Source organism: Phyllobates terribilis, unplaced genomic scaffold, assembly GCF_046119375.1.
Source record: "Phyllobates terribilis strain yellow unplaced genomic scaffold, ASM4611937v1 Scaffold_4__5_contigs__length_816908805, whole genome shotgun sequence".
Taxonomy (NCBI): Eukaryota; Metazoa; Chordata; class Amphibia; order Anura; family Dendrobatidae; genus Phyllobates; species Phyllobates terribilis.
The window spans coordinates 518077241-518091928 of NW_027362764.1; the positions used below are offsets into that span (position 1 = coordinate 518077241).

At 44.8% G+C, this 14688-nt stretch overlaps 1 protein-coding gene across 3 annotated transcripts in view; it reads left to right on the forward strand.

Moving 5' to 3' along the window:
• CARMIL1 (capping protein regulator and myosin 1 linker 1) overlaps positions 1 to 14688 on the forward strand; it is a 344138-nt gene that overhangs the window by 181168 nt on the left and 148282 nt on the right. For all 3 annotated transcript variants that reach the window (XM_073678871.1, XM_073678872.1, XM_073678873.1), the window contains exons 21-22: positions 1949 to 2121; positions 2218 to 2286. In XM_073678871.1, the coding sequence (XP_073534972.1) occupies positions 1949 to 2121; positions 2218 to 2286 (242 nt within the window). The remainder of the gene's footprint in view (positions 1 to 1948; positions 2122 to 2217; positions 2287 to 14688) is intronic.

Consider the following 14688-nt stretch of genomic DNA (forward strand, 5'->3'; position numbering starts at 1 on the left):
ATACAGAGTAATGGGCCCCACATAGTCCTTTATACAGAGTAATGGGCCCCACATAGTCCTCCGTACGGAATAATGGGCCCCACATAGTCCTCCGTACGGAATAATGGGCCCCACATAGTACTCCGTACGGAATAATGGGCCCCACATAGTCCTCCGTACGGAATAGTGGGCCCCACATAGTCCTCCGTACGGAATAGTGGGCCCCACATAGTCCTCCGTACGGAATAGTGGGCCCCACATAGTCCTCCGTACGGAATAGTGGGCCCCACATAGTCCTCCGTACGGAATAGTGGGCCCCACATAGTCCTCCGTACGGAATAGTGGGCCCCACATAGTCCTCCGTACGGAATAGTGGGCCCCACATAGTCCTCCGTACGGAATAGTGGGCCCCACATAGTCCTCCGTACGGAATAGTGGGCCCCACATAGTCCTCCGTACGGAATAGTGGGCCCCACATAGTCCTCCGTACGGAATAGTGGGCCCCTCACTTTTGAGAAAAAAAAAACTTGATCCTCCCTTTGTCCAGCACTTGGTATCCGTTGATGACTATTATTCTCTGCAGATCTGACGAATTGTCCATAGCACAGCAGCCAGTAACTGAGGTCTGCCTCGGGCCTCTGGCTGCAGCGCTGTTAGGCTATGTGCCCACGTTGCAGAAAATTGTTGCTTCATTTCCGCATGTCCTTTCCCGGAAAAACGCTTGCGGAATTTGGCAAGCCTTTTTCGCGCGTTTTTGAAGCGTTTGGGACATGCGGAATTGCCTTGTCAATGCAAGAAAAAACGCAAGGCAAACGCAAAATTAATGGACATGCTGCGGATTTTTGAGCGTATCAAAAACGCTGCGGAAAAATCCACAGCATGGGCATTGAAATTGCGGATTCTCATTGGGGACCATGGGGGACGGATTAACAAGCGTTTCACAAGCGTTTCCGCTGCGGAAATTCCGCAGCATATACGCTTGTAAAACGCTACGTGGGCACATACCCTTAATGTGACATCAGTATAGCAAACAACAGACATCAGGAGCTGCGGTTTAGACTCAACATTGCAACCAGGAAGGGTAAGTAATGTATCCATTAAAAACCCGAAAAACCCTTGTAGCTGGTCTTCTGGGACTTAAACCCTGATCCCTATTTTTAGGATAAGCTATAATGTTTGATGGGTTGGGATCAGATACTCCAGAGCCCTGAAAGTAGAACATGATTGTACAGGCAGCTATGCCTAAGGCCAGGTTCAGATAACCATATGTAAAATTCTCAGTTTTTCATCCAGAAAAAAAAAACTGAGGACTTTTCAGCTGTACCGCCATCCAGTTGTCATCCGTACGGCCGTTTTTTTTTAACCATATGCCATCTGTTTTTATACATGAATCATTAAAAAATTATACAGAGAGAAATTCAGTTTCTTGTGGTAATAATTGCAAAGAACCCATTAAAAATGGTTGCCATACCATGTGTGTCGGTATGGCATCTGTTTTTTTTTTATCTAACCGTTGCATGCAGTGGGTGAGCCTCATCCGAAAAATGAATTTGGCTAGTGCATGTTTGTTACATGTCCATGTTTTTTTTACGTCCCATTGGGCATAAACCCGAATACTCAATTAAGCAGGAGACCCATTTTCCAGTATAATTCTGGAAATCCTTTTTAATACTGTTTTTTTCATTCCTTTACACACAGCTAGAATGACATTGGTTGTCCATTGTTTCATAACTATTTCCTGTAAAATCTGTCACTGGTCGATGGCTACCAGTTTCTACTGTATTTGAATTTATTGGCATCTTACATTTATCATAGGAAGTTGAAATATAGTAAGATATATAAAATGTTACCATTGAATTATTACGGTCTCCTATTTCAGCGTTATTATCCATACTACGTCTGCTGGGAATTTTTCACTGTAGAAATGTAAGTGTAATGCATTATTGATGATGATGTCTTTTCTCTGCAGCCCTTACAGTCATTGTCTCTAGCAGACTCTAAGCTGAAGACAGATGTGACAATCATTATAAATGCCCTTGGTAGCAATACATCACTGACAAAAGTAGATATCAGTGGCAACGGCATGGGAGACATGGGGGCCAAGATGTTGGCCAAAGCATTGCAAATCAACACCAAGCTAAGGTGAGTAAGATGGGTAGACGATATATGCGTGTAAGCAGTGATTTCTAATCCATACACTACGGTCCCAATATTCATGTGTGTTTTTGGTTGTGGTAGGACTGTGATCTGGGACAAGAATAACATCACAGCCCAAGGATTCCAGGATATATCTGTAGCCCTGGAAAAGTAAGTATAATAGTGTTACATTCACACGTTTACTACATTCATTGCCAGAATTTATTCACTAGTCATAGTATCTTGCAGATAGAAAAATTGCACATAGAACCCAGGAGTAGCCAAGTAAAAAGGATATTTATTGAATCAGTTATATTTAAAGATACAAAATGCTGTAGACTAGAAGAATGACAATGAGTGACCAAAAGGTAGCACCGCAAATAAGCAAGGCGCATTATGGTATATACTGTATAATACAGAATGCATCTATAGTATAAAACCTGGAAGCCGCTAACCACTGATATCCTTAAAGAGATATCCATATAATATTCCAGTATTGGTTTTGCAAAAAGCATACATGCATATTTAATGGTAAGAAATGAATTATCTCAATCTTCTATTGCGGTGTCACTGCTCCGACGCGCGTTTTGTCATGCCAATGGGGGAGTGGCATTTTACCAAAAGCTGGTTGGCAGAAGTCTTGTCATGTTGTTCCCACACTAGCCTTTTATCAATAAGTAATTAAGAAGTTTTGGATGCTCCTAAAGTTGTTAGAAAAAAATATATAGTGAGAAAGAAAGTGTCTTTAGGAATAAATTCCTACGTATCTTTACTTAGGTAATCACATTTGTTTTGTTTAGGGATGTCATCATTATAGAATTAAATGGCTGCAGCCTTGTTCCACTGACAGAAATCTATCCTAGAATGTTACTAGGACAGGTGCTTCTGAGCATGTGCAGTAGGAAGTCCAACTGCTTATACTGGATATCAATTTGTCTCCAGGTCTCAGCAGCGGAACTTCTTCTGCACATGCTCAGAAGCACCTGTCCTAGTAACATTCTAATACAGATTTCTGACAGTGTAATAGGACGATGGCCATTTTAATTCTGTGGTGATTACCTCCATAGACAAGATAAATGTGATTTGCGAATTTAAAGTATTTAGTAATTTATTCATAATAACATTTTTCCGTATTTTTTCCTATTTCCAGAGAACTCCTTTAATCATGCTTTTATCCTTACTGACTTCTATTTAATGAAAATCATTGCCAAATAATCCCGTCCTGTGTCAGTCTTCCTGACAAGAATGAACACTCTTTGCCAAGCTGCATAGGCTATAACTAATGTGAACATGTCGTTCTGACGTTGAAATAGTAACTGTGGTGTAGCTGCACAAAACAAGCCATCTCACTTATTAACAAGCCTCTCTGATGTGATCAGAGTCATTCTTCCCCACAGTCTCATTTAAATGCAATTAATCCTATTGTCTTCCAGGTTATTGAGATCACTTTACAGAATCTCCAATTCCAACATTTCACATAAACAGCAATGAATCCTGAGGTCTTCTGATCATAAATTAAAGGGGACCTGACAGCTGATCTATTGCTGCACAAACCACAAGCAGAGTGTATACGACACTGGTGCTGTAATTTCAACAGGTATGCTTTACTCAGATGTGCTGCGGCGTTTCAGAGGAAAATGTACATTTAAAACCCGGTGGGCACAATGCCGCTCTAGTGAGTAGTCCTAGAGGCCAGTCCTCAGTCCCTTCGAATTTTAGGTCTTTCCCTCTTTGTGTCTAGAAAGAGATCTGTCAGCAATAAGGAGAGGAGAAACTGCGAGGCACCTACTTCTTAGGCTAGTCATCTGAGCGGCAAGGTCCATGGTTAGGATTTAAGTGTATGTTTTCTTTGACGTAGCATTTCAGAGTAAGGCTTCATTCAGACATCCATGTTGTGCGTACGTGTTGTATCAGTTTTTTTTTTTTTCATGGATACAACATGTACCCATTATAATCTATAGTACAGTTCACATGTCCTTGTTTATCATAGACCGTGTGTCAGTGCAAAACAGAGACATCCAATCCAATATTTCCAGTGGCACGGATTACTAGTGCCAATACAAGTCTGTGTCCTTGATGGATGGCATCTGTGTGCTGTCCATGTTTTAGCATTATAAAGTATAGGAGAATCTTTGTATTTTATTCCTTTATCCATCCATGAATAACACGATGACACACTGATGGTAAAAACGAACAAACGGATGACACACTGATGGTAAAAACGGATGACACACAACATTGATGACACCGCTAGCATTTTTTTCAGTTGCGTGTTTAAATACGGACGTGTGAATGAATCCTTTTACATACCTGGCTGAAATTATACAGCCAGTGAGTGATTCATGCTGACTGTGGTTTATGCAGCATGCCTTCTTCCCATGGTGCCTAAAACCACCACCACATATTTGTTCCTAGCATCATACCCTTATTGATCACAGCATGTGCCAAAAAAACATTTTTATTTTTTTTTTTAACTGTGAAGGCGATATGTTAATTATTGGTTGCCTAGTCATTGTTTTTCCCAGACTAATTATCCCACTAATCAGGTTATCAAGCCCCTGTGGGCAGAAGTGACCTGATTTGCAAACATGGCGTCACTATCGACACTTTTCAAATTTTTGACTCCCTGTATACACTGTGGCTTCATTAGCGGACTGTGCTTGCCCAGGGAAGCAGTGGTGATGTAGGACACAGCCAACCGCAAGATTTACAGAGCTGGCGGTAACAACTGGCTGAGTCCCACGTCACCACTGCCCCCCTGGGCATGCACAATGCGCCGGTGAAGGTGGGTTGTGTTCACCAGAGTTACTGGGCATTGTCAAGGAGGCAGAGATTTGCAAAGAGCCATTGGTGACACTGCTCTTGCAAATCGTTACTGATTAGTGGGAGGAAAATCATGCCCCAACAACTAGTCACCGACTAATTCGCATCTAAAATTATTTTTTGGTGTATGCAGTGAAGGGTATAAAGGTACCAATAAAATACATGGTGGTTTGGGGACCTGGGAAAGCTGTCAAAAGTAGAAATATGCTGCCTGAGATGCAAGCCTATATTGCATTGAATGCAAGGTGAAGAAAATACAGATCCCGCTTACCCTGTTCTCTTCTTTCCCCCTTCTGCAGTGCGGCTCTGCTAATTTGTAATTTGGCTAAGATGAAAAAATGTGTTGCCAAAATAACCTGTCAGTGCAGCCCTTTGTGCTACCTTGACAAATACTCTTGGTGGGAGAGGAGCATGGGGTTCACAATCTCATATAATGAAATGCAAATTGCAGAATAGAACGTCATCTGTTTGTTTGATGTTACAAAAGACGCCCATGACCAGAAAGCACAAAGTGAATAAACCAACACAGATACCCTGTACGGAGCAGGAAATCAACGCAATATTTAACCAATTCAATAAGGTCACAGGCGGCACTTGTCAACATGATTACATTCTTAGTGGAAAGAAAGTATTGTGTGTTTTTTTTCTTATTTTTCTTTTAATTTTTAGTTGTGTTGTCAAAGTAAATTTAAAATGTTGCCCTCCCTCTTCTTGATAATGCACCCTTCTTACATAATATTAATTTTTATTTATATAGCGTGAACATAATCCGCAGCACTTTACAATTAAGTGGGGACATGTACAGACAATAAAGTCATTACAAGGTAACACATAGTTCAACAGTTACAGGAGGAGTGAGGGCCCTGCTCGCAAGCTTGCAATCTATAAGGAGATGGGGTAGGGAGTACCCAATAAGTAATAAGTGTTTGTACTGTTTGGTTCAGCCATCAGGGTTGTGATGTAAAGCTGCATGATCCAGTCATCAGCCAGCATCTGTCAAGTAAAGTTATCAAGTGCTATTGGATGCATAAAGGATGTGGACACAGATGAATAGGAGGGACCAGGTTCTGAGGAAAAATTAGAAGAGGGAACAGGGGAGAGTTAGATTAATGAAGAGAGGTGATAGGCCTGTCTAAAGAGATTTGTTTTTAAAGCATGCTTAAAAATTTGGGGGCTAGGTATTAATCATATTTTCTGGGGTAGTGCATTCCAGAAAACTGGCATGGCACAAAAGAAGTCTTGGAGACGGAAGTGGGAGGTCCGGTTCACGAAGGATGTTAGTCTTAGATCAGTTGCAGGACGGAGAGCAAGGTGTAGGGAGATAGACAGATTAGGATGGAGATGTATGAGGGTGCAGAACTGTGGAGAGCTTTGTGGGTGAGAACCAGAGCCGGATTGGCCATCTGGCAATTCTGACAATTGTCAGATGGGCTGGTACCAGCGCTGGGCCGCTCTGTCTCTTGGGGTCTCCTGGTATCTTTCGCTGCGCAGGGATCAATGCCTCACCCCTTCTCCCACGAGTGTCACGTGACGTCCTTTTCTTCACATTCACATTATGCACGTAAACGATGAAAGAGTAGATGACTCCTCAGCCAGTCAGCATGATCATTACCTACAGCCAGCCTCACAGGAGCAGGCTGAGGTACGTAGCTTCCACACATTGAAAGTGTAAGTGCAGGAACTCTCCCCCAGTCCAGCTGATGAGGACCGTTTTCCCGGTGTGCGGGAGGACGTGTTAGTTGAAACACTTGTCCTCTGTTCTGTCCAGCAGCTCCTGCCTCTGATCTGCTGCTCCCATCTTGCTACACATGATCTTCGGCATGCGAGCCGTGGCACATGACGTCACTGCCATGTTCCCCCAGTCGGGGGCATGCCAACGTCAGCCTCTGATTGGCCAGCGGTGTATATAGCAGCGTAGGGAGCTGTTGGGTTCACTGCAATCGCAATACATTTCAGCAGGATGTGTGCCGTTGTCGCTGGACCCCTCCAACTCTGGGCCCCGGTGCAGCTACATCGGCGTTATGTCCACCCCTGCCATTACTGATCCCTGTGGCACCCCACTGTTAACTCTGACCCAATATGAGTGTGTTACATTAATAACCACTTTTTGTTTCCGATCACTGAGCCAGTTAACCCAGTTACACAGATTTCCCCTGGTCCCATTGCTCTCGTTTCATGTATCAACCTTCCTTTTGTGTGACACCGTATGAAGTGCCTTTGAAAAGTCCAGATAGACAACATCCTCTGTGTTTCCCTGGTCCAATCTAGAACTTCCCTCATAGAATCTGATCAGGTTAGTTTGCAGGACACATCCCTCATAAACATATGTTGACATTGGGAAATTAGGTTATTTTTATTGAGATACTCCATGGCAGCATCTCTCAGAAAACCCTCAAAGATGTTGCCCACAGTAGAGGTTAAAGGGAATCTGTCACCCCCCCCCCCCCCGGGCGATATCAGACCTCTACTATGGCCATACAGGGTATAGAAAAGTAAATCTATACCTACCTGTATTGCCCATAGTAGAGGTCTGATTGCAGAGAAAAGCGCTTTAATCACTTCTACTTTCCACAGGCTTGGCGTCCGGGGGACGCCAAGCAATCCCCGCCTACAGTGCCTACAAGTAGTATTCAACCCCCTGCAGATTTAGCTGGCTTGATAAGATGCAAATAAGTTAGAGCCTTCAAACTGCAAACGAGAGTAGGTTTTATGAACAGAAGCATAAATCTTACAAACCAAAAAGTTATGTTGCTCAGTTGAATTTTATTAAATTTTAAACATAAAAGTGTGGGTCAATTATTATACAACCCCTATGTTTAATATTTTGTGGAATAACCCTTGTTTGCAATTACAGCTAATAATCGTCTTTTATAAGACCTGATCAGGCCGGCACAGGTCTGTGGAGTTATCTTGGCCCACTCCTCCATGCAGATCTTCTCCAAGTTATCTAGGTTCTTTGAGTGTCTCATGTGGACTTTATTCTTGAGCTCCTTCCACAAGTTTTCAATTGGGTTAAGGTCAGGAGACTGACTAGGCCACTCCAACACCTTGACTTTTTCCCTATTGAACCAGGCCTTGGTTTTCTTGGCTGTGTGCTTTGGGTCGTTGTCTTGTTGGAAGATGAAATTACGACCCATCTTAAGATCCTTGATGGAGGAGCGGAGGTTCTTGGCCAAAATCTCCAGGTAGGCCGTGCTATCCATCTTCCCATGGATGCGGACCAGATGGCCAGGCCCCTTGGCAGAGAAACAGCCCCACAGCATGATGCTGCCACCACCATGCTTGACTGTAGGGATGGTATTCTTGGGGTCGTATGCAGTGCCATCCAGTCTCCAAACGTCACGTGTGTGGTTGGCACCAAAGATCTCGATCTTGGTCTCATCAGACCATAGAACCTTGAACCAGTCTGTCTCAGAGTCCTCCAAGTGATCATGAGCAAACTGTAGACGAGCCTTGACATGACGCTTTGAAAGTAAAGGTACCTTACGGGCTCGTCTGGAACGGAGACCATTGCGGTGGAGTACGTTACTTATGGTATTGACTGAAACCAATGTCCCCACTGCCATGAGATCTTCCCGGAGCTCCTTCCTTGTTGTCCTTGGGTTAGCCTTGACTCTTCGGACAAGCCTGGCCTCGGCACGGGAGGACACTTTCAAAGGCTGTCCTGGCCGTGGAAGGCTAACAGTAGTTCCATAAGCCTTCCACTTAAGGATGATGCTCCCAACAGTGGAGACAGGTAGGCCCAACTCCTTGGAAAGGGTTTTGTACCCCTTGCCAGCCTTGTGACCCTCCACGATCTTGTCTCTGATGGCCTTGGAATGCTCCTTTGTCTTTCCCATGTTGACCATGTCTGAGTGCTGTTCACAAGTTTGGGGAGGGTCTTAAATAGTCAGAAAAGGCTGGCAAAAGAGATCTTTAATCCACACATGTGAAGCTCATTATTCTTGGTGCCTGAACTACTTCTTAATACTTTAGGGGGACCAAACAGAATTCTTGTGGTTTGAGGGGTTGAATAATAAATGACACTCTGAATTAACTTTTTACGTTTAAAAGAAACAAAAAACAAAAAAAACAAAAACAAAATTTGCTGCAGTGCATTTCCCACTTCCAGGCTGATCTACAGTACAAATGTCACAATGCCAAGTTAATTCCGCATGTGTCAACCAGCTAAATCTGCAGGGGGTTGAATACTACTTGTAGGCACTGTATGTGCTTATTATTCCCCTAAATCCCCGCCTCTCTGCTTAATTAGCATACCCCCCCTCCCCTGCACATTACTGGGCCCTGTGACGTGCACTGTGCTGATTTCCCAGGGATGACGCTCACATAGAGTTCGCTTTGCTTCATCCCGGCCCCGGCTACCTGTGCTCTGTGCCACAGGTTGCTATTGCACAGGCACTGGAAAGTAACAGTGACCCCCCGGCGCCTGCGCAATAGAAACCTGCGGCCCAGTGCATGGAGAGACGGGACCGTGATGAAGGAAAGCACGCTCTATGTGAGCAGTGCTTTGCCATGCCTGGAAGTCAGGGAGCACAGTCCAGGTCACAGGGCCCTGTGACATGCAGGAGAGGGGGGGGGATATGATAATTAAGCAGAGAGGTGGGGATTTAGGGGAATAATAAGCACTTAGGCGGGGACGCCAAGCCTGTGGAAAAAAGAATTGATTAAAGCGCTTTTCTCTGCAATCAGACCTCTGCTATGGTTCATACATGTATGTATAGATTTACTTTTCTATACCCTGTATGGCCATAGTAGAGGTCTGATATCGCCCAGGGGGGTGACAGATTCCCTTTAAACTTACCAGCCTATAAATTCCAGGCTCATATCTTGTCCCCTTCTTAAATATTGGTACCACATTTGCTATGCGGCTCTAACGCTGGTGGGTGAGGACCACTGCACCACGGGCTGGGCTTAACCTGAAGGGATGTAACTAGGTGTCTACTGAGCCTTCATTAGAGCCTCTGGTGGTGAGGGGATAGGCTGGGCTGCCGGTAAACACCAGGTGCCACTACAGGGGAGTCCCCAAGACTGCAGCAGCAGACTGGAGGGTCAGAGGCCCGGGTACCAGATACAGGAGGATGAGGTCAGATGTTCTGAGGTCAGGACAGGCGGCATAGGTTCAAGATAGAGAAAGTGACTCTGCAGATATCAAAACTCAATGCATTTCAAATTCTTTAGTGTTAAAGACACAGGGGCGTGAGATTTAAATACATGTCCGAATCAAAAACATGCAATGATTAAGATAGGCGCCTGAAAGTACGTTGCGACTTCCTTTCTCTATTTTTGCACAATAAAGTATGGCTTTTCATAGAAGATTCTGATGCTGGATTACTGTTTTTTGCTTCTGCCTTCCTCTCGCTGCATTACTAGTCTCCGTGCAGTGGATCTTCTTATGGCTGAGCTGACTATTTTTGCCTTTTTGCGTGTGTCTCAATCTCAGATGCAGTAGCTGGTTGTAAGTGAGGTGAGGTGAGGATAGGGAGGCAGTTATCATAGCCGTGATCATATGCTGCACAGTCTTTCCCAGGGAGGGTGAGGAAAGTACAGTATGGCAACCGGATGACATGAGTTTTTTGAAACCGGAAAACTCCTTTAACGCAACCTCTGCTGCTGCAGCTCAAACTGTGAAATCAGTCAGTAAGCATTTAGGGCACTTTTATATGACAATATTTTTCATCAGTATTTGTAAACAAGATGTCAGGAGTGAATCCAAAACACAGAAGAGGTGAAAGTGTTTCAGTTATTATTTTTCTCTGTGTTTGTTAGTTTTCAAATACTGATGTAAATTACTGCCCAAAATACTCACTGTGTGAATGAGGTGAGGAAGCTGCTTGTAATACTGTAATAGAAGTCCTTATTTTGAGGCTGAGTGCACACTTACAGATGCTGTGTTGTAATGCTTGTTTTCTCCGCTCTATCATACTCCCCAGAGCAGGAGCAACCTTGGGGCAAAACTGCTGGCTGCAGATGTCCACACGTATCACTCAATGACAGTGATGGACCCCGACTCCCAAACAAAATGAATCAGACAGAAGCATACAAAATAAATACACAAAACAAAGCATTGCGATTGGGTGTCAAATGCTCTCAACTTTATTTAAATTCACATGACACCGAAAATAGCACAACCCTTGACTCCCGAAGAGTCACCCACCAGCACTCAGAAGAAGAAAACCCCCTGTGGAGGAAACCTCTAGGAATCCATGGCTGGAGGATTGCCCTTCCCTTGGGCTTAGAGAGTCGTTGCCGATATAATAGAGTTTTAGAATTTGTACATTTTACCAGATTTACAGATAAAAACATAAATCTACACTATAAATGTGATAAAGTGAATGTGGGAGAGATCTGACTGCGATATCTGCCACCACATTGATTGCTAGAATGAATTTGGTTGATCTGATTGCCCAGATGGATGGACCTGGATCTGTAAGGGAGAAATGGTATAAGGGTCAAGAAGTTGGACACTCATTCACAGTTCGTTATGGATAATCCCTAATTCCTCCTCGCCCCTCCTCTCACCCTCCTCTCGCCCCTCCCAATTTATCACCCATTAAAGACATATATCCATCCATGAACACCCATAAGAGAGCAGCTCTATGTAGAGGGTAACAGAAGGAGATCCTGTGCTGAGGACCCCTGTTACCTTCCCATGCCCTAGGGGGTGTCTAAAGCAGACAACCCCTTTCCCTGCTAGAACCTCCAAATTACACCAAGGTCGGCACATTACCTGGGGTGGTCAAGGTCCTCAGGCGCATCAGTAATGGCACTGATCATGGCAGCGCACTGTTCTTTTGTGGAATTTTCTTTATGACACTTGTTTATGATCTCCTAAAAGTTGTCATGGTTACTACAGGGGCTATGACTGATGCAGGGCCCAAGTATTAACCCTTTCATCATTGGTAATTTGCTTTCATTATAGAGGCAAATAACTGCACTTGTTACCAAGCAGGCTCCTTATCGTTATGGCTTCCTTTAGGCACCATAAGAAATACAGATGACAGATTAAATGTGCAAGTTTTTAAGGAGTGTTTTGCATTTTTAATATCCAGAGATTGGGCTTATAACTAGCACTTTACAAAGAAAAAAAATTAAGAGCAAATTACTTGTAAAATAATATTATAGGGAATTGCATTTGAAGCATTTTCCTAATGTACATTCTACATAGTTGCATAGTTGTATAGGTTGAAAAAAGTTTGAACTTTATGGTCCTAGGTCTTTCTTCAAAGTTATACATTTTCTATTACTAGGTTATTTATAACTCACAATGTTCTGTTTTGTTAAAGCAGAGGTCCCCAACCGCCGGTCCGCGGACCAGGACCGGGCCGTTGGGGTTTTTCAGCCGGTCCGCGGCGCCGCTGACAGCTAGCTCCGCGGCCCTGCGCCTGGTCAGAGCTCGCTCTGTGTGGATTTATAATGTTTTCTGCCATAGCCGTGACAGCTCGCAGCTCCTGGCAGAGAACATTATGCAGGACGGGGTGGGGCGTCGGGCGGGTCTTAGTGACGCGGCCCTCCACAGCACAGCATGGTGTGTTCCTGACGGGGTGGGGCGGCAGGCTCTCCTCACTGACACGCCCCCGGCAGAACATGTTATGTGGGGCGTGCTGGGGCAGCAGACTGGCTTCAGTGACGCGGCTCCCGGTACCGGTGTTCAGTGTGTAGCGCTGCTAAGCAGCAGCGCTGTATACACTGACGCTCAATGTACAATGCTGCTACTTAGCAGCGCTGTACACCGAGGTCCCGCCAGCATCCTCCCCATACAGCTCCACCCCTCCATAACCCCACCCCCATATGACCAAAGCCCCGCCCCCACCCCCACCGGGCCATGGAAAACTGGTCTTCCTTATAGCCGGTCCCTGGTGCAAAAAAGGTTGGGGACCTCTGTGTTAAAGTATCCAGAACTTTTTTAAATGCTGCTATAGTTCCTGCCATTACTACCTCTTGTGGTCGTCATTCCACAGTCTGACTGCTCTAACTGTAAAGAACTCTTTCCTATTTAGCTGCCAGAAGCACATAACCTTGAACTATGCAGTGATTAGACACTTTTATAATGGGTAGTGTCTAATGTGCTACTTACTACCATGTTTTAGCTAATATACAAGACATACTTGTAAGGAGACAGCTGAAAAAGGTAATGGGGGATGACATAAATATATTGAGGAACTCAATATAACATAAAATATAAGCAAAAAATAAAGGGAAGAATGGCCGGCAGATCTATTCTTAGCTGCATTGTAACCACTCTTTTAAAAATGGTTACAGCCATTAAAGGTTTGTCCAAACTTTTGACCGAAACTGTGTTATTTATCATACTTACACTGCTCAAAAAAATAAAGGGAACACTCGAACACATCCTAGATCTGAATATATGAAATATTCTCATTGAATACTTTGCTCTGTACAAAGTTGAATGTGCTGACAACAAAATCACACAAAAATCATCAATGGAAATCAATTTTATTAACCAATGGAGGCCTGGATTTGGAGTCACCCCCAAAATTAAAGTGGAAAAACACACTACAGGTTGATCCAACTTTGATGTAATGTCCTTAAAACAAGTCAAAATGAGGCTCAGTATTGTGTGTGGCCTCCACATACCTGTATGACCTCCCTACAATGCCTGGGCATGCTACTGATGAGGTTGCGGATGATCTCCTGTGGGATCTCCTCCCAGACCTGGACTAAAGCATCCGCCAACTCCTGGACAGTCTGTGGTGCAACGTGACGTTGGTGGATGGAGCGAGACATGATGTCCCAGATGTGTTCAATCGGATTCAGGTCTGGGGAACGGGCGGGCCAGTCCATAGCTTCAATGCCTTCATCTTGCAAGAACTGCTGACACACTCCAGCCACATGAGGTCTGGCATTGTCCTGCATTAGGAGGAACCCAGGGCCAACCGCACCAGCATATGGTCTCACAAGGGGTCTGAGGATCTCATCTCGGTACCTAATGGCAGTCAGGCTACCTCTGGCGAGCATATGGAGGGCTGTGCGGCCCTCCAAAGAAATGCCACCCCACACCATTACTGACCCACTGCCAAACTGGTCATGCTGAAGGATGTTGCAGGCAGCAGATCGCTCTCCACAGCGTCTCCAGACTCGGTCACGTGTGTCACATGTGCTCAGTGTGAACCTGCTTTCATCTGTGAAGAGCACAGGGCGCCAGTGGCGACTTTGTCAATCCTGGTGTTCTGTGGCAAATGCCAAGCGTCCTGCACAGTGTTGGACTGTGAGCTCAACCCCCATCTGTGGATGTCAGGTCCTCATACCACCCTCATGGAGTCGGTTTCTAACAATTTGTGCAGATATATGCACATTTGTGGCCTGCTGGAGGTCATTTTGCAGGGCTCTGACAGTGTTCCTTCTGTTCCTCCTTGCACAAAAGCGGAAGTAGCGGTCCTGCTGCTGGGTTGTTGCCCTCCTACTGCTCCCTCAACGTCTCCTGGTGTACTGGCCTGTCTCCTGGTAGCACCTTCAGCCTCTGGACACTACACTGACAGACACAGCGAACGTTCTTGCCACAGCTCTCATTGATGTGCCATCCTGGATGAGCTGCACTACCTGAGCAACTTCTGTGGGTTGTAGGATCCGTCTCATGCTACCACGAGTGTGAAAGCACAGCCAACATTCAAAAGTGACCAAAACATCAACCAGAAAGCATTGGTACTGAGATGTGGTCTGTGGTCCCCACCTGCAGAACCACTCCTTTGAGTGTGTCTTGATAATTGCCAATAATTTCCATCTATTGTCTAT